This window comes from Crotalus tigris, unplaced genomic scaffold, assembly GCF_016545835.1.
Source record: "Crotalus tigris isolate CLP2741 ecotype Arizona unplaced genomic scaffold, ASM1654583v1 scf7180000018585.330925593:3314079, whole genome shotgun sequence".
Taxonomy (NCBI): Eukaryota; Metazoa; Chordata; class Lepidosauria; order Squamata; family Viperidae; genus Crotalus; species Crotalus tigris.
Genome location: NW_024097088.1, coordinates 3,201,755 through 3,218,642, shown reverse-complemented (window position 1 = coordinate 3,218,642; position 16,888 = coordinate 3,201,755). Strand labels below are relative to the sequence as shown.

The 16,888-nt window shown below is 55.9% G+C and overlaps 2 protein-coding genes across 5 annotated transcripts; both read right to left on the bottom strand.

Moving 5' to 3' along the window:
• Window positions 1–1,387: 1,387 nt before the first annotated feature.
• On the bottom strand, window positions 1,388–6,268 carry GJB1 (gap junction protein beta 1). 2 transcript variants are annotated; one of them, XM_039354878.1, is made up of 3 exons: window positions 6,136–6,188; window positions 3,981–4,061; window positions 1,388–2,625 (listed from the first exon to the last, which is right to left on the bottom strand). In XM_039354878.1, the coding sequence occupies exon 3, from the start codon at window positions 2,611–2,613 to the stop codon at window positions 1,774–1,776; it is 840 nt and encodes a 279-aa protein (XP_039210812.1). In that variant the 5' UTR covers window positions 2,614–2,625; window positions 3,981–4,061; window positions 6,136–6,188; the 3' UTR covers window positions 1,388–1,773. The 2 variants fall into 2 exon arrangements, with proteins under 2 accessions (XP_039210812.1, XP_039210811.1); XM_039354877.1 differs by lacking the exon at window positions 3,981–4,061 and having other exon boundaries at window positions 6,136–6,268.
• A 251-nt stretch (window positions 6,269–6,519) lies between these two features.
• On the bottom strand, window positions 6,520–16,871 carry LOC120313214 (G-protein coupled receptor 143-like). Of its 3 annotated transcripts, XM_039354875.1 has the most exons (7): window positions 13,205–13,278; window positions 12,128–12,355; window positions 11,658–11,779; window positions 11,041–11,149; window positions 10,494–10,611; window positions 9,854–10,082; window positions 6,520–9,657 (listed from the first exon to the last, which is right to left on the bottom strand). In XM_039354875.1, the coding sequence occupies exons 2-7, from the start codon at window positions 12,157–12,159 to the stop codon at window positions 9,305–9,307; spliced, it is 963 nt and encodes a 320-aa protein (XP_039210809.1). In that variant the 5' UTR covers window positions 12,160–12,355; window positions 13,205–13,278; the 3' UTR covers window positions 6,520–9,304. The 3 variants fall into 3 exon arrangements, with proteins under 3 accessions (XP_039210809.1, XP_039210808.1, XP_039210810.1); XM_039354874.1 differs by having other exon boundaries at window positions 12,128–16,871; XM_039354876.1 differs by having other exon boundaries at window positions 6,520–8,200; window positions 12,128–16,871.
• Window positions 16,872–16,888: the final 17 nt, after the last annotated feature.

Genomic DNA, 16,888 nt, shown 5'->3' with positions numbered 1-16,888 from the left:
TCTCTGGGTTTGGCTCTTTCTGGCGAGGAAGGAGAAAGCTTGGTGCTGTGGCCCCAGAGGTCAGCCAGGAGGCGGTCAAGACCAGTGGGCAGCCAGCACCCTGGATTTCTGTTTCTGGGAGAAACTATCTGGGGTGCTCATCTCCCATTCACCCTTTGGCCATCAGGGGGCAGTAGCTCAGAGAGTTTCCAGAGCTGCTGCTGTGGTCAGAACCATAGGCTGGCTTTGCCCAGGCTGGCGCCGTCCAGTGGACTTGTGTGTCTGTGCAAGCTAGGAATTTGGAGGGCCACAGCCCAGAGGAGGCATCCCATCTGCACCTGGGCCATGGGGCGAGAGAGAAGGGCACCCGGGACGCAGGCAGAGTGGAGTACCAGGAGCCCTGCCAGCTGCCCTGCCAGAAAAGGAGATTGCTTTGAGGCCCTGGCTTTGGCGTCTTGGCCGGCAGGAAAGGAGCCTGGGTGGAGGCTCAGCCTGGTTCCTGTGGTGGTGTGTGTTTGTGGGAGAGGCCCATTGTGCCTCTGAGGTTCACCTGGCCGTGGCTGCGGAGCAGGTGGGATTCCTGCCCAGGATGGACATTCCTGTTGTTCCTGCTGCTGTTCCTGCCTGAATCCGGGACAAGATAGCACACAAGGGCCTGGGCAAGAAGGGAGGAAGGACGGGCTGACCGATGGCTGGATCAGGCCAGGGTGGAGGCCAACAAGGGGCTGGGCAGCCCTTGGGGCGAGGAAAGCTGCCAGGGAGATCATGGACTAGCAAGTCATACAAGTTGCATTAAGTGTGCCCCTTGCAGAGGAACCAGGCTCAGGCAGCGAAATTGCCCAGCTGCCCTGGTTGACTGAGAGCTTCAAGCATCTGTCACCCCTGTGGGGCTGGCAGCCCCTGGCCTTCCTCATCCGGCAGTGAAGCCCGGGTGCCCTTAGAGCTTTGTTGGGCTGCCTTTGGCATTCTAGGGTTCCTCTGCCTTTACTTCGCCTGGCTCATTATACCTCCTTCTACAGGGGGAGGGTGCTGGCCTTCAGCTACTAGCCCCACAGCAAGCGGGGCCTTGGGAAGTTGGGCTGTTCTGCTGGCGTGCACCTTTTGCCCCATCTCTGCAAAACTCACAGCCTCTCCTTTGGCTGGCAAGCCAGCTTGCTCCCACCCAACCAGTCAAGGGTCCTGCTGGCTGTCGCCTCTCTCCTCACACACACACACCTTCTGCTTAGGCTCCTGGCAGGAGCTCTTTGCCTGGAGCCAGACTCGGAAAGGGAAGATTCCTCCCACCTCCCGGCAGACTTTTCAACAAAGAGTGGCTGGCCAGGAATTCAACCAGAGAAAGATCTACATCTCTCAGATAAAGCAACTTTCCATGTGCTGACGTGAAAGCCTCAAAGGAAAAACAAGGCAGGACCTGTAAAACCATTTTAATACTGTGACTTGCTTTGGTACAGTAAGATGCAGCCAGCAATCTGGGCTGCAGTTGGATTTCCTGGCAGCAACCTTCAGAAGCCACGTTGCAGAGCACCAGCTGCTGGGCTTGGTCTAGCTGCAACCAGGGCATTCCGCAGGCCGGTCCGGTGCCTGCAAAATCCACAGAAACTATGGAGGCTGTAAGCCAACGGGAGGAAAGTGTGAGACGGAACCTGGTAACAGCAGGGATGGGGAAAGGCCGTAGCCCAATTCCCCCAGAAAGGCTTGAGGCAGCCATGACAAGGCAGCTCGCCTAGCCAGAAGAGTCCGCTGCTCCCCATCAGGCCAGACGGAGTCAAGTGACCCACCAACAGCCCGAGGCCTCTAGCAGGCCGAGCAGCGGTCACTCTTCTCCTGCAGCCCCGAGTTCCGCCGGAGAATGTCCTTGAGGGAGCCGTCGTGCTCGGTCAGCAGCTGGTTGATTTCGTTCTGCTTGTACTCTGAAGACAGCTTGTGCCCCAGGAAGGAGCCCTTCCCCGAGGAAGGGTTGTGGTTTCGGCTCAGGCGCCGGGCACAGGCTCGCACGATGAGAAGCACCATTTCGGCCACGTTGAGGACAATGCAAATGCCAGAAGTGGCCAGCATGAAGACGGTGAAGATGGTCTTCTCGGTAGGCCGAGAGATAAAGCAGTCCACGATGTTGGGGCAGGGATAGACGTCGCACTTTACCAGGCGGATCATCTGGTAGCCAGGGTAGATCATGTAGAAGATGTACATGAAGATGCCTTCAAAGAGGATGCGGAAGACGACGCTGAAGATGTAGGTCCACCATAGCGAGCCAGAAATGCGCATTTTGTGCTTCTTGACTTCCTCCAGGTGCTTGGTGTCCCCGTGGCCTGTCATCACCAGGAGCTTTTTTTCCTGGTGCTGCTGATAGGCCACATGCATCGCCACCAGCAGGGCCGGCGTGGTCACCAGGATCAGCTGCAGTGCCCAGAGCCGGATGTGAGAGATGGGGAAATAGTAATCGTAGCAGACGTTCTTGCAGCCGGGCTGCTGCGTGTTGCAGGTGAAGGAAGACTGCTCGTCACCCCAGACGCTCTCGGCGGCCACCACCAGCACCATGATGCGGAAGATGAAGACCACGGAGAGCCAGATGCGGCCGATGGCAGTGGAGTGGCGGTTCACCCCGATGATCAGGGCGTAGAAGCCTTCCCACTTCATGGCGCCTCAGACCTGAAAGGAGAGTGCCGGATCTGGTCAGAGAGTGAGCAGGGCCCCAGGCTTAATCTCCCACGTGGGAGTGCAGAGAACCACTGTGTTGCCCCCCCTCCAATCACCACTCCCTTTAAGCCAGAGAAGTCGGAGGGTGGCCTGAAGGGAGCCTCTTTTGCACTACTGGAAATAAATGCCGAGTGCGGATGTTGGGCCTTTGAGCAAAGGGTTGCTTCTTAATTATTTTGCTTTGTTTCCTACCTTGTTTTATTTCATGCATTGCCACAAACCACCTGGTGGTGATAAAGACAAAGGCTAGACCTCTCTTCCGCATGGCCCTTGGCGGCCCTGCTTTCAGAAACATCTCTCTGCCATTGGTTCCCAGGATTGTCCTGTGCCCCCATTCCCAACTGGTTCTGGATAAGGTGAGGCCGAGAGAAATGGCTCTCCTGCCCTACAGCAATACAGAGACTCCTGGCACACCCCCCCCCCGCAGCTTCTCTTTCTTGACCTGGCTACCACGACCCAAGGATTGACACACACGGACCGGCAGTTTTCAACAGCTTCTTTGGCAGCTGCCACCAAATCCATAGGCTGGCATTGGCGTGGCACTGCCCCTCCATAGAAGAGAGGACCCCACTACAATCTTCCGCTCCTCTTCAGAGGCTCCTGGGGCTGAAGCCACCCTTGCCTGCCTCCTCCATTGCTGTGAGGGGCATGGCTGCACACCCCAGCCCTGCATGCCTAAGTAGCTATGCTGGGCCAGGCTGGAAGTGGGGACTGGTTCTGGGCAGCCTGGCACCCCGGGGCAGCCCCAACCCTCCCCGGGAGAGGCAGAGAGCGAGACGTTCCCCATAGCCTGGCCCCTTCCTCCAGAGACAGCCGATGGAGATTCCAGGTTCTTTTCTGCAAGAAGGGTGGAAGGCAACGCTCGGGTCACTTCGCAGCCTGGAGATTGATGGCACATTCCATGAGCTCTCAAACTCAGAAGCAACATGATGCCATCGGACTGCATGCCGGGTGGGAGAGTGCTTCTCTTCTCCAGATGTTCATTAGAGGGCCTTGCCAGCTGCACCAACACAGCCATTGCATTGACTGACCGTGCAAGCTGATGAGCAGTTACGGAAATACAATAGTTTGAGAAGCAAGTTTTGGGTAGCTTATAATAAGCCCAAGTGATTTAAAAGCAGCTGGTACCACAGATGTCCTATTGCTAGCAGCCCTGCTAAATTAGGATGGAGAATGCTAAAAGTGAAGGGTTTCTCCCAATACCCAGCCTTTGCCCTCTTCCCAAAACCCCCTGCAAGTCTCCAGCAGCTCCCAGCCAATCCATTCATTCCTTACGGGCGAGGATGAGCCTCCAGACCAGCCCTTACCTTGCCACGGGGGAACGGTCCTTCCGCAAGGCAGCCGCAGGCTCCCTCTACAGGCGCATGCCTCCGGCAGACTGTGCCCATCTCGAGAAAGTCATATGCTGCTTTATAAACTATTTTGCATACAATAAGCCTTTTATCGGCCACCAAACAACACACTTTAGAATTCAGACCGCCTGTTAGGACTTCCGCCCACCCTGGCCAAACAAAGTCTCTGTGTGTGCCATTCCAGCCTGCCCAAGCGGCCTCGGCACCTGGTCCCACGCTCTGCCAGGAGCCTGTTTCGTAGAGGCTCGCTGGGCACGGAGCAGAAGGTTCCCTAAGATCCTGCTGGGGGTGGGTGGGTTTTTCCCCTCCTGGGCCCCCAATTGGCAGCTGCACCAGGGCCAAAGGTCCAGATGCTGGACAATGGCCAGCTGCCTCGGCTGTTGCGCTGCTTGACGTCAGCCGTACCATGTTCTGCAAAAACGGAGGTTCTTGGCATCTCCTTCCGGGGTGCAAAGTCAGTGCCGGACCCAGTGCCAAGACTGGCCAAAGACAAAGCGACCCTCAGTTCGAAAGGCTGACCCTGTTCCAGAACATCCTTCCTTACGCACATCATGCACACACCTTTCCTTTGTGCGCCTGCCCAGAGCACGGTCCCCGGAGTCCCAGACGGAAAAGCTGCCTTCCCACCCACCAGTGGGGCAGAATTCTCCCCCAGCCCTCCATGCTGTCAGACACACGCACACGGCCTGGAGGGCCCGGGGTCAGCGAGTGGCTGTGGGAGGTCTCCCACAGGGCAACTGCACTTGATGCTGGAACACAAAAGCAATGGTGCCCAGCGCCCACAAGCCCCAGGCGGGGGGGGGGTGGATTGGCTGCTCAGCTGAGCCTTCCCAGTCCCAACCCAGCGGAGAATGTGGCAATGCTGCTGGCAGCTGAAAGGTAACCATTAAGCCAGCATAAACAGACAAATCGAGGGCCAGAGATCGTCCGGAGCAAAGGTCTTCCTCCGTGTTCTCAGTCCCTGAGATTTGGGGGAGGGAGCCCACAGACAAAGTGGCAACATCTGAAGATAAACATAAAAAGCGTTTTCTGCCCATGGTTTTCTGCTTCACGTGCTGTGCTTCAAACAGACGGGGCATGAGAAAAATGGGCATTGTGTGGCGTAGTGACCCAACACAGGTGCCTGAACAATAAAAGCTGGCCAAGGAGGCCCAGCGTGACTTAGGTGATGGGGACCATCGGTCTGGCAACTGCCACTCAACAAGGGGCTTCCGGGAAAAGGTCGACAGAGCCCTCCCAGCACTGGCGCTCACCAGCCCCTCCCCGCCCTCCAAGCCAGAACCTGGAGGCGGGGGGGGGGGCAGCCACTCAGGTGGGCTTTGCCTTGTCTCTAGCTGCTGCTGCTACGAGAAGCTACTCTGTGTTCTGGAAGTGGCTTTGTTTGTTGATTGGCCAATTGTTGCTTTGTTGGATTGCGATTTCCAACCTCTCTTTGTGTGATGCCTGAGCCCCATTGTTGCTTGAGAAGCCGGAGGTAGGCAAATAAAAGCGATGCCAGCAGAGGTAGGTGTGGGGAGATAGGCAAGATAGCGGCTGCTGACGTCATAGTTCCTTCCTGCCAGTTGACTTAGAGGGAGAGACCGAGGGGGCCGGGGCCGGCCCTCCGCTCAAGGCCAGGGGTGAACAGCCACTGCCCCCATTAGGCAGAGCTTCCGGAGGCCCTCCCGTCCAAGAAGCCCCTGGAGGGTGTGTGTCTTGGTGCCTGGCCGCATTTCCCCACCACCTGCAAAGGGGAGAGAGGACAGACAAGGGAAAAGGCGTGTGGCACCCCCAGGCCCTGAGACCCCCGGGGTTGATCAGAGCAGCTCAGCAAAGAGGTCACCTTTAGAGCTCTTGGCAGGTGGGGGGGAGGGGGAATCCCAGGACTTTCAAAAGCCCCCTTGATCAGAAGAGCCCTCCCTCTTCTCCCTCCCTTTCTGCTGAATTGCTTAATTTCTAGACTTGTTTGAGAAAACATAATTCAATCTTTTGCCATTAATCGAGGCTGCGTGGGGAAAGCTAAAAGGTGAAGCAAAAAAGCAACGTGAGGGTGAAATTCTGGGATGGCTGAGAGAGAAGTCTCCAAAGCCCACCCTGGATTCTGACCGCCCGCCTCTTGTCCCAGGCTCACCTGTCGCAGCCGCAGGAGGTGGTGCTGAGCAGTCCAGGGTAACCTTGATTTGGGAGACTCTCGCCAACCGGACCGGGAGCTTTATACCCAGGGACAGGCCCACCCACTTCTGTTGAGAAATCCTCCCTCTGGGTGGCATTTCCTCACATAGGACTAAAGACCCACAAGGGCACCTCCAACCTGATAGGTCGGCCCCAAACACTCTTTGGGAGCAGAATCCACCTTCTGGGGTTCCTGCTTGCCTTGGGGCCCACTGGCCAGAGGCTGCAACCTCCAAGCCTGTTTTCACAGCCCCAAAGCACTCACCAGTCAGAACTGCTACCATTTTTCTTATTTTTACACAAGTTCACAAAAACAGCAGTGAAAAACCCAGAATGGGCTTTAATGTGCCTCAAAAGAACCCCAGCCACTCCCCCCCCCCAAGATGGAAAATGCCGGCCACTGCAGTGGTCCCAGCCACCAGCAGGTTGCCCAGCCTTGACCCTCCGCCTGTGACGCTGTCCCAGGTTCTAGAGCAGGGCCAGACTCGCCTCCAGAGAGGTCTGCTCCTCCTCACAGAGACATGTCCATGTTAGCAGTGTGAGCTCACCCCAAGAACGCTTTCCTGGTGCCCATCAAAGTACTCTCTGCAACCAGCTATTTGCAGGGCTGCACATTGTGCGAGCTGCCAGTTTCCATGACTTGCAAAAGCCTCTGCAATCTTGTAAACATTAACTTGTGCACCTGAGTACTCTTTCCAAGGCTCCAACTAACCCTTGTAAGGCAGTCCAGAGCCCGTCAAAAGCACTGAGGGGTGGAGGCAAAGCTGCCCTGCATGCAGGACGAGGCACTCCCTTCGCTGGCTGAAGGGCTAGAGCAGTTTCTTGAAAGCCAGGGCAACAAAACCTCAGGATTCTTGCTGGCTTGACTTCTGGAGTTGCTGCAAGGGCTGGCGGGGTCTCTGCCTGGGTAAGAGGCATTCCAGCCACAGTCCCCGCTGCTCAGAGGCTGCTCTGTAAGTCTTAGTCCCAGGGCTCTGCTTTGCCCAAGCCAGCCTGCATCTCTTAAGCACACTTCCTACCGGCTCCCAGATGTGACACCCCCTCTGAATAGCCCTGGCTATTTGGGGGGATATGCCAGGCACGAGAGGGACTGAAGGGCCACTTACGGTAGTGCAAGTTTGGGTATTCATCCCCACCCCTAGTCTGCCAAGGAGAATCAAGAGCTCCATGTACAGCCCATGTATCTCTCCAAGGAGTGGCACTCTTGGAGATGCCTAGGCTAAAAACCAAGCCCGTGCCCTGCCTTCCTCTGGGGCATCAAGGTGGGCAGTGGCGTTTCCCCGATTAAGCAGGCAGGGTGACTATCAGCAAGAAGCTCACCTGTGTTTATAGAGAACTGGGGGAAAGTTTAGCAGCCACCCAAAGCCCAGAGCTACCTGTGACCGTGTGGCAGGAGGTGGGCATGAGGGCGGTGAAGTACTGTGACTCAAGTGGATTCCCGAGAAGGGCAACACCCAGGAGAGCGGGCACTGGAGGCTGGCAAGAGGCGATGAGCAGGGCAGGCAGAGACGAAACTTGTCCCAACCCAGCATGCTGGAAGGGCATATTTGCTCTCTCCAGCCACTGTGCAAATCAGGTCCAGAGCCATCGATCAACTTGCTTTGCCCCCTCACTGCACAAATGTGTCCCACTTTTGCCAGCGCAAGAAGGGCCAGTGGTTACACGGAGCCTGTCGACCAGCCTTTCTAAACGTTGGCAACCTTAAGACGTGTGAACTTCAATTCCCAGAATCCCCCAGCCAGCCACTGCTGTAGACACATCTCTCAAAACCATGCCTCGCCTGGGAATTCCAGCCTTTTTCAGAAATTTCTTTAGGCTTAGCCCAAACCCCTTAACGTGTAAAAGAGCCCAACTGTTCCTAGAAGCAATGACTCCTCCTTGCTGGCGCTTTGCTCTTCCTCAGAGGAACACAGACGTTATTATCCATCTTCCGGGAAGAGCCGGACACTGGGGAAGTCGGTGGGTTTCTCTCTGTCCGCTCTTCCACTGACATTGTAAACCATCTGGCGTCACCTTTGTTGAACCTGGCAGTTTATAAACACAATCAACCAACAAATCACTTTTTCCCACTTAAAAAGGGCAACTGCTCTAGCCCACCTGGGACCTTCCATCTTTGAGGTCCTGTCAACCCCAGCCAGCATGCCTACAGAAGATGTCGTTTTTCCCAAGCAGGATTGTTCTTTGAAAAGATCTGTTTACCAAGTTTAAAGATCTGCTCTGGAATAATCTGGTGGTTTCCATAACCCCCAGCTACTTCTTCACTCACTCCAACTGAGCTTAAATAGGTCTGGGGTCTATCTGGGAACACCACCACTGCAATGTTTGCCGGTATTGTAAAAACTCATTTCTGCACTGAGCCATTTACCAAACCTAGAATGGACCTGGCCTCTTATCCCATGGCTGCTAAATCCACTGGGTTACTTGGAGAAGAGAAGGGATCAGGCAGAAGACCGAGAATCGATTGTCTTTGGGGTTATTACAGATTTTTTTTTATCAGCACTTGGAGAGGCAGATGAGCCCGATTATGCAGGAGTTGCATTCTTCAACAAAACATGATCCTTTTGTGTGCTTACAAACATTTGGTTTTCTATCATTTTATTGGATTATAACTCTCTTATTCCATGGATCGAAGCACTGGGTGCTCCCTGAGCACTCAGATTTTTATCAGCTCATTACAAACGTTTACTAGAAGATCAATGATTCTGCGTCTGGATTGTTCCAATGTTCGGAGTTTCTTCTGGCAGGTCAAATAAACTTTCCAAAGTTAAAAATTAATGTGTCTCTTGCAGTTTGTTCTTCAGAAAAATCCTCCTCAGAAAAGAGATCTGTATTTGTTGTGGACAGCCAAACCTATTTCTTTGCCAGTTTCTGCATAGCCCTTGAACTGCTTTATTGCCTGCCTGTGTGGCCAGCCTCCCACCACCACCAGCAGGTTAAAGACACGTCCCTTGTTTGCTTTACAATCTTTTTAACAACCTTTGTTTTTACTTCCCCATCTTATGTTCATCTGTCTGGGTGTCTGCATGGCCCACTGAAGCCTGGTCGAGGGACACCCCCCCCCTCCCCCTGGCTTCATCCAGGCAAGGCTCAAGTTGGTTACGGGTCAGCATGTCATGGAAACCAGCCTTTCAAAGTCCTGGGCTCCCATTCTTTAATGTGAGCCCCTCTTTTTTTATAGCTTCTTCATCAGAGGGAACTCTGCTTCTGACACATTGCTCACAGCTGGGCCCCAGCCTCTCTGCAAGGCCCTCGTCCCCTGCCTGGGCCGGCCAGCTGATTTGAGCCCCGGAAGAGGTGGGGGAGGCAGGCCTTCCAGGGATGGGGACAGCTGGCCAGGCTGGTGGGGAGCAGCCCCCCTTGGCAGACCCAGCCCAAGTGCCATTCTTGGAGCAGGCACAGGAGCTGACCAGTGGGGGGGTTGGCTCATGGCGGCTCTGAGGCTGGACGGGGCCGTCCCCAGCCGCCTCCTCACAGAGGAAGTCTGGAAGGAGGGAAGGGAGGGGCTGCATGAGGGATCTGAGCCAAGGGGATGAGCGGAGCTGCTCTGTTCCTAGGAAAGCTCCCCAGGGAGGCTGGATCCCTCTGCCACTTGTCCCTTGCACGCCCTTCCTTCTCCCTCTGCCCAGCCCTCCGGCATCGGCAAGGCCCCGAACACAACCTGAGGCCATTCGACTCACCCAGTGACGTGCTGCTCCCAAAGGAAACCAAGAGGCTGGAAACCTCAAGGGGGCCCGGCTCAATCCGGCAACCTAAGGCCGACTCCGAGGCAGGGCCCAGGAGGGGGCCACTCTCCGGGATTTCCACAGAGGGTCTCCAGGTGGGCTCCCGTTTCCTGGTGCACCATCTGCTTTTCCAGGATGAAAATGCCAGGATCAGCAGGGCTCCAGAAAGAGGGTTTAAGATAATCTGGGAAGAGAAGCAAGGAAAAAACCCTCAGCGACAGAGGGAGAAATACTGACTGGTTCCCCATCCTGCTATCTGGCTTGGCTCGCTGCCTTTGGCCGCCTATTTCCCAGCATCTTGGCTGAGCCCTTATAATTCTGCAAGTAGACGAGGAGGGCTTGGGAAGGCCGACCTCCCTTCTAAGAGCGGTGAGACGGCAAAAGGCCAAAGAGACCCTCCTGGGCTCAGCTGCCTGGACTGCAGTGCACAGTTCAGAGGAGGCAGCCCAGGGTTGAAAAGGCCCTCCAAGGAGAGAGGGGTGTCTGTGGAACAGCAGGGAGCAGTTGGGGACACGGCTGGGTGTTTGCAGAATGATGGGCTTTGGCGGTCCTGCAGCCTCCATGCGTGCTCACGTGGGACATGCCCCTAACCCACCATAACAGCCCAGCAGGTGAGGGCTGCCCCGTGCAGCAGCTGCCCCGTGCCCCATCTCTCCAAAGGCTCCAATTCCAGCAGCAGCAGCAGCAGCTCATGTAGGACATTCGCCAGCCAGCTGAAAAATAAGAGCGTTTTCTAATCAAATCCCACTTAATTTGGGGCCTGGTCCCACCAGTGGGGGTCCTCGTGTGCTCCTGCAAACCCAAGGCTCCCTGAACTGCTGGGGGGCTGTTTATTTATCTTGAACCTGCTCGTCAAGAAAGAAGCCCCGGATCCCTTTCTGGAGCACAAGGGCAGCTCCTGGCAGCCTCAGCGGCCCCACTGAGAGGACGGCTCTGCATTGCCCAGCTCTTTGGAAAGAACAGAGGGGCCCCTGGAGAAACAACTCCATCCCGGAAGGGCCCCAATATTTGGAGACAAGCCAGGGCCTTGTGCATGTGTTGCGACTGGGACTCTGGCATTTGGGTTGTCTGATGTCTGTCATGTTTGGGCAGGGCGCAGATTGCATGAAGATGGCATTTCACAGATGAAATAAAGATAATACCAAGCAGCCAAGGCCACCATGATGCTCGTGAACCTCCTGCCCAGCTCCTGCTGCTGGTGCCATTCTCCGGCCGTCTGCATCCCCCAGCCCCTCCGCAGGAGAGCTGGCACTGAGGGAAGAAAAACCACCCAGGCTCAGCTCCCGCTGTGCCTCACAGAGCCACTGCTGCTGTCCAGGCGGCCTCTGGCAGAAAGGGATGCTCTGTCCAAGCGGGACCCAGGGAGCACCTGGTGTGTGGCCACCCACCTAGCCCTCCACCCTGCAAGCCGCCAAGGTGGGCCAGCTGGAACTCAGGTCTGGCGTTACACCCCCCTTGGCATTGCCCCTCTCTTCTCAGTACTCTGGAAGGACCGGAGGCAGATCCCTCTCCAGGCTTGCTTTGGGCAGGGCTGTTCCTTTCCCAGCCTGCAACGGGCTCTCATTCCAAAATGGTGTTTAGAAGAAGCACTTATTCTCTTAGCTAATCGGAGGAGCTTCCTGATTAGAAGTCTGATAATGGAGGATATGGCTGGTGGTTTTATCATGGTTTGTCAGATAAAACATCATTGGCTAGGCTGACATCACATATTAGTAAACAATCAATGGATAAATATATAAATAAATGCAATTTGATTTACCTGCTTGGAGTGCTTTGTAAAAGAGCACAGGACTTCCAAAAAGAACCAAGGTGAGCAGAATACAGCTAGAAGCATAACACACAGTTTCCAGGATCCATGCCAATCCGTGGTGTGAGCTGCAGCTGGGATAAGAGGAATGGCAGAGCTAATTAAAAACTAAACAAACCAAGGCCAACTTTTGTTTGCTCAGGCTCCTTGCACTTTTCACGCCTCTGGATTTTGGCCTAGGAAGTGGCAGGAGAGGCGCCCAGAGGTCCCTGCAAGGTTCTAAGGAGCAGCAGAAGCCAAGTAAGATGCTCCAGGTATTGACCGCTGGCTGGCAGTCCAGAGGTGCCAGACGAGGTACAGCTCCAGTATCGGCACGCTGCATGCAGCCAGCCAAGTGGGCAAGAGGGCAGATCCTGGGGAGCAGGTTCTTCTGCACCCTGCTTTCACAAGCGCAGGACCCAGCCCACTTTTCTCTTACTCACTGGATCTTCCTGCTCAGCCCATTTTGACTCATGTCTCATTTCTTGATACGTGGGGTTGAAACTTCCTGGTCACTTTCCCCTCCCAGATGCCATTTTTGAAAAGGCTCATCCAGAAGGTGGAAGCAGGGCGCTTAGTCCATGTCCCGTGGCATCAGCAGCAGCAAAAGTCCAAGAAGGCACTGGACAGCTGGCAGCCCCCAGCAGAGGAGGCAGTACGGTGTCAAGGACCTGGTCAGGAAGAGGAACACAGTCACCCTGCTGGTTACTTCATCAGCTTCCGCTTGGGGGGGGGGCAGCAGCAAACAAGGATTCAAAGGGAGGCTCCCTACAAGTGGGGAAGTGCAGATACCCCACCCCCACCCCCACCACCACCACAGTATTGTGCAAGGGAGCCTGAGTGGCAGCAGAGCTCTCCTCAGGGCCCAGCAAACCTGAGCTCTTCCAGGCGGGGGGGGGGCTACTGTCAGCCCCAAGTCCCCCATCAGAACATCTCCCTCCTCCCCCCCCAAATCAGCTGCAGAGCTCCAACGGGGACCCAGCAGCAGGGGGCGCTCTCCATACCTGTGACTGGTGGGGTTCCGGAGCAGCAAGGCTGCTTCCAGAGAGTAGCAGAAGAGAGCCCAGAAGTGGGAGGAGAACCCAAACTGCACCCAAACCTGGAGGAAGAGAATGCTGGGGGGGGGGGGAGAGGAGGAGAGAAGGAACGCAGGGCTGGACCTGGCCGGAGGGGGGAGAAGTGGCTGCTCCTTTGGGGCATGCAGTAAATAAGGGGCACCACTCTGTTCTTTTGGGGTTATGTCCCTGCCCATTTCCAGAAGGCCACGAGGACGTTGCTTTTTGCAAAAAATAAATAAAAATCTGGGCTGGCCTTTAAATTGGGGGGGGGAGGTCAATATTGGAGCCGGCCCTCGGGAGCAGAAGGGGGGAGTCAGGTTGCTGTGGCTTTTTTTGAGTGAGTTGATTTCAGCAACTTAACAGGCCTTCCAGGTGCTGGGCAAAGGGGAGGTGGGGGGGGGGTCAGGCACCCTTAATGGAGGCTGAAGCACCAGCTGGGCTGCTCCTCTCAGCACCACCTACCACGATCAGGCGGCAGAGGGCAGGCGCAGACCCCAAGGGAGCAGCCAGCCAGAGCAGAGAGCAGGCCAGGATCCCTGCAAGAGGAGGGGGAGCTGGTTAGGGTCCTGGCCAGGCTGGAATTGTGGGGGGGGGGAATGGGAAGTAGGGGCTCATTCCCTCCCTGCAGAAGCCATGTCTGGCCTCTGTACTAGGGTATGTTTTTAAAAAATGAGCAAAGCTAAGACAGAAATCTAAAACTAATTTCATTTAGTTTTAGATGTAATTACAATTAAATAAACATGGTTAAAATAATTATTCCATCCTTATGTAATAATTTTCTTTCAAAGTTACATCTGAAAAGCAATTTTAGATGGGCGGAGGGTCGCGGTCTGTTTTCCGCAGAACTTGGGGGGGGGCGCCGCTCTTCTCTAGCATGCCGGAGAGCGCGTGCAAAGTACATCCTCCCCCCCCCCCCAGCCCACCCCAGAAGCCCCGAATGCGGGGCCAGCAGAGCCGGGATGGCGCCCGGGCTCATTCCCGGCCCCCTTCCAGGCGGGGCGCCGCCGCCTGCAGCGGGAGGGAGGAAGGCGAGGGCCGCGCCGGTTGCTGCCCTTCTCTCACCCGCCGTGCCCATGAAGCTGCCCAGGAGCGCGGCTGCTCGGAGCGCCCTGCCTGGAGCCCAGCCGCGCCCGGCAGAGACCCGGCAAGAGCCGCTGCAGCGGTGGCGCGGCCGCCTGCGGAGCGCGCCCAGCAGCGCGGCGGCCAGCAGTCCCAGCGCGGCGCTGCCGAGGGCCAGCCCGGGCCAGGGCGGCAGCGACCGGGAGAGGCGCAACAGCCCCGCCGCCGCAGCCGGAGCGCTGAGCTGGCCGCCGGGCGGCGCGCAGCATAAGGCCAGCGCTCGCGGCGAGGCCATGGGGGATGCGCCCGGCCGGCGCTTCTCCAGTCAGGGGGTCGCTGCAACCCCGGAACCTCCTTGGTCGGGCTGGGCTGGGTTGGGCTCTTCATGCAAGGACTGCCGAGACTGCGCAGGACTCCCGAGCAGAGACACTCTGCACATGTTCGGGCAGCCTTTTTTTAAAGGGACCTCAGCGAACCGAAGCCCTGCGTCGTTTTTCGTGGCTGAGAACGATGGGAGTTGTAGTCACGTGGGAGCACAAGGGGGGGCTGATTTATGATAATGAGCCCCGCTGGGGGGGGGGTGGCTTGGCAGGATCCGGGGCTGTGTAATTAAAGTCGTGCTCTCTGCCCCGGTGTAACTAATTATTGCTGAGATAATTAAATTTAATGCAGTAATTTGTTATCTAAATGCCTCTAATCGATGCAATTAAAACTGGAAAAGAAATGGGTTTTGGTGTGGCTAACGCACGAGGGGCCCCACACTCGAATTCGGAGGCTCCGGGCGGCAGCTGGGAGAAGCCCAACTGGGGGCCAGCCTCCTTGGCCCTGTTCGGTGCCCAGCGAGGCTTCCTTGGGCAGAGGGGGTCCTTGGCCGGCGCAGGAGACTTCCTGCAAGTCTCGGTGACTTTGTGCCGAGGATGAGGATACAACGTTGCGTGTGAGGTTATAGCGGCTTGTATCTGATGCTCTCTGGCTGGGAAAGCCTGCCCAGTGGTGATCACCTCAGGCCAGAAATGTATAGAAAGGGAAATGTCCCTTTCTTACAAATTCTTACAGAGATGGACTGGCATCAGCCTTATTCTAGCTATAGGTTTTGAGAATTCTCCATGTGTGTGTGTGTGTGTGTGTGTGTGTGTGTGTTTATGTGCGTGCATTGTTTCAGATCAGGGTTGGTGGTCTGTACCTGTGGTGGGGATGGCAAAGCCCTGAAGTGAGCCGGGTTCAGAGGCTACATCTGTAATTCATTGGTTGTGCATACACACATATTTAGCTTAATGACTGAACTGATCCATTTTTGTGTTTGCATGAAATACCAAGGTCAAAGCGACACAAACTGGCTGGGTTTCCACGTGGCATGGAGCACCGAGCAAATGTAAGGGGCAAACACTGTCCTCCCCCTTCGGCATTCTTCTATTGTTCTCGCTCTCTTCTCCCCGTGTACCACCACCGATGGCCTTCGAACCACGGCAGAAGTGGGACACTTTGCTTACGTCCACCCTCACCAGGGGCTGGAGCCAGAGAGCCTGACGATGGGGTGCTGCCAGAACAGAAGACGGAGGCTCGGCCTGAAGCTTCAGAGGCCAGAAGCTGATGGGCACCAAAGGGGCATTTCTGAGATTCACACACCCTAAACATCGTCCTCCAGGCAAAACTGGTCACTTGCTGGCTTGGGGCATCCGACCCTTTCCTGAGGGCCAAATTGCCTGTCTTCATCCGGCCTTGATTTGGGGCAAAGGCAGGCAGCAGACCTCAACCCTGGTCATGGTTGGGGTGCCCAACTCCCCTTATCCAAAGTGAAAGGGGCAAAGTGCAAATGCCTCTTTGGCAAGGGCAACTGACGCTGGCCACAATGTGACCCTTAAGTCGGGACTGCCTGGCCACTCCCTGGCTTTGCAGCTCCTGCTCCATTCCTCCACAACCTTCTGCAGCAACAGCAAAACTCGGTTCCAGGTACTGAGTGAGAGGAAACAGCCCTCGCCCACACCCCTCCCTGTTGGCAAGCAAGGTGACTCTGAGATTCTGCGGAGTGAGCCAGGCTGAAGTGCAAATTAATCTGCAGGGTGAAAACCTGTGCCTCCGAGAGGGTCATGCCCATGTTGTATGCTGATGAATTGGAAATGAAGCCTGCTCCTCCCTCCCCTCCCCCCATCTTTCCCGTGCTCCATCCTTCATGCAGGCCACAGCTCAGAGGCTGGCCTGAAATGATTTGGATGATTGGAGGAAACCCAGGCTGTTTCTTCCATGCAATTTGTGACAATGAAAGGTTGTTAAGGTAACCGATTTTGGGGGATGTGATCCTGCATAGACAGCCCCTGTATGTGCACACACACATGCACACACACAGGTGCACAATCGCTGCAGAAGGGGAAAGAGCGAAGGACACACGGGAGGAGGGTGATCGAACCAGCATCCTGCAAACACTGGTTGCCATGGAGAAGAATCCCAGATGGCTGCCTGTTCTCTGTCCATGTTGGGGTTGATTGTTTATGCCTTTTGCTGGAAGCAGCCTCTCCCTCCCCCCAATCTGGTTGCAGTCTGCCAGGGTAGGAAGGCTCCTGGGGGCAGAAGCTGTGGCTGGGAGCCGCTTCACTGTATTATTGGGTGGGGGAAGAGCCTTATTGTCACCCTGAGCTGGGAACTACCCCATCTGCTACTGCTGGACTAGTTTCCAGCATCCTTCCCTATCCGTATTGTAACATCTGTCCAGCTGCTGGAACAAACAACCGGAACTATAATTTTACCTGCTAAATAGAATGGCCAGGAGAGCAGGAGGTGGCCAAGGGCATCGCCGGGCTGACCTGTTCTTTATTCTTTATTCCAAGTGTTTTTTATGCTGCTTCTGCTGAGAAAGACCCCAGGCAGCAGCCCATTGTAACCTGGCCCTCTGCGTTCACCCTGGGGGTGGGGTGGGGGGTAAGGGAAATCCCAAGGTGATGGAAGGTAGAGGCAGCCTGGCAGGATTGCCAGAGAGGAGGCAGGTGGATCAAAAGCCCTTCTCAACCAGAGGCTGCTTGGGAAACCGTTCTGAGGGACAGCAGCAGTGCAGATCAGGTGGGGCAGCAGAAATGAGCTGGGCAGAGGCCCCAC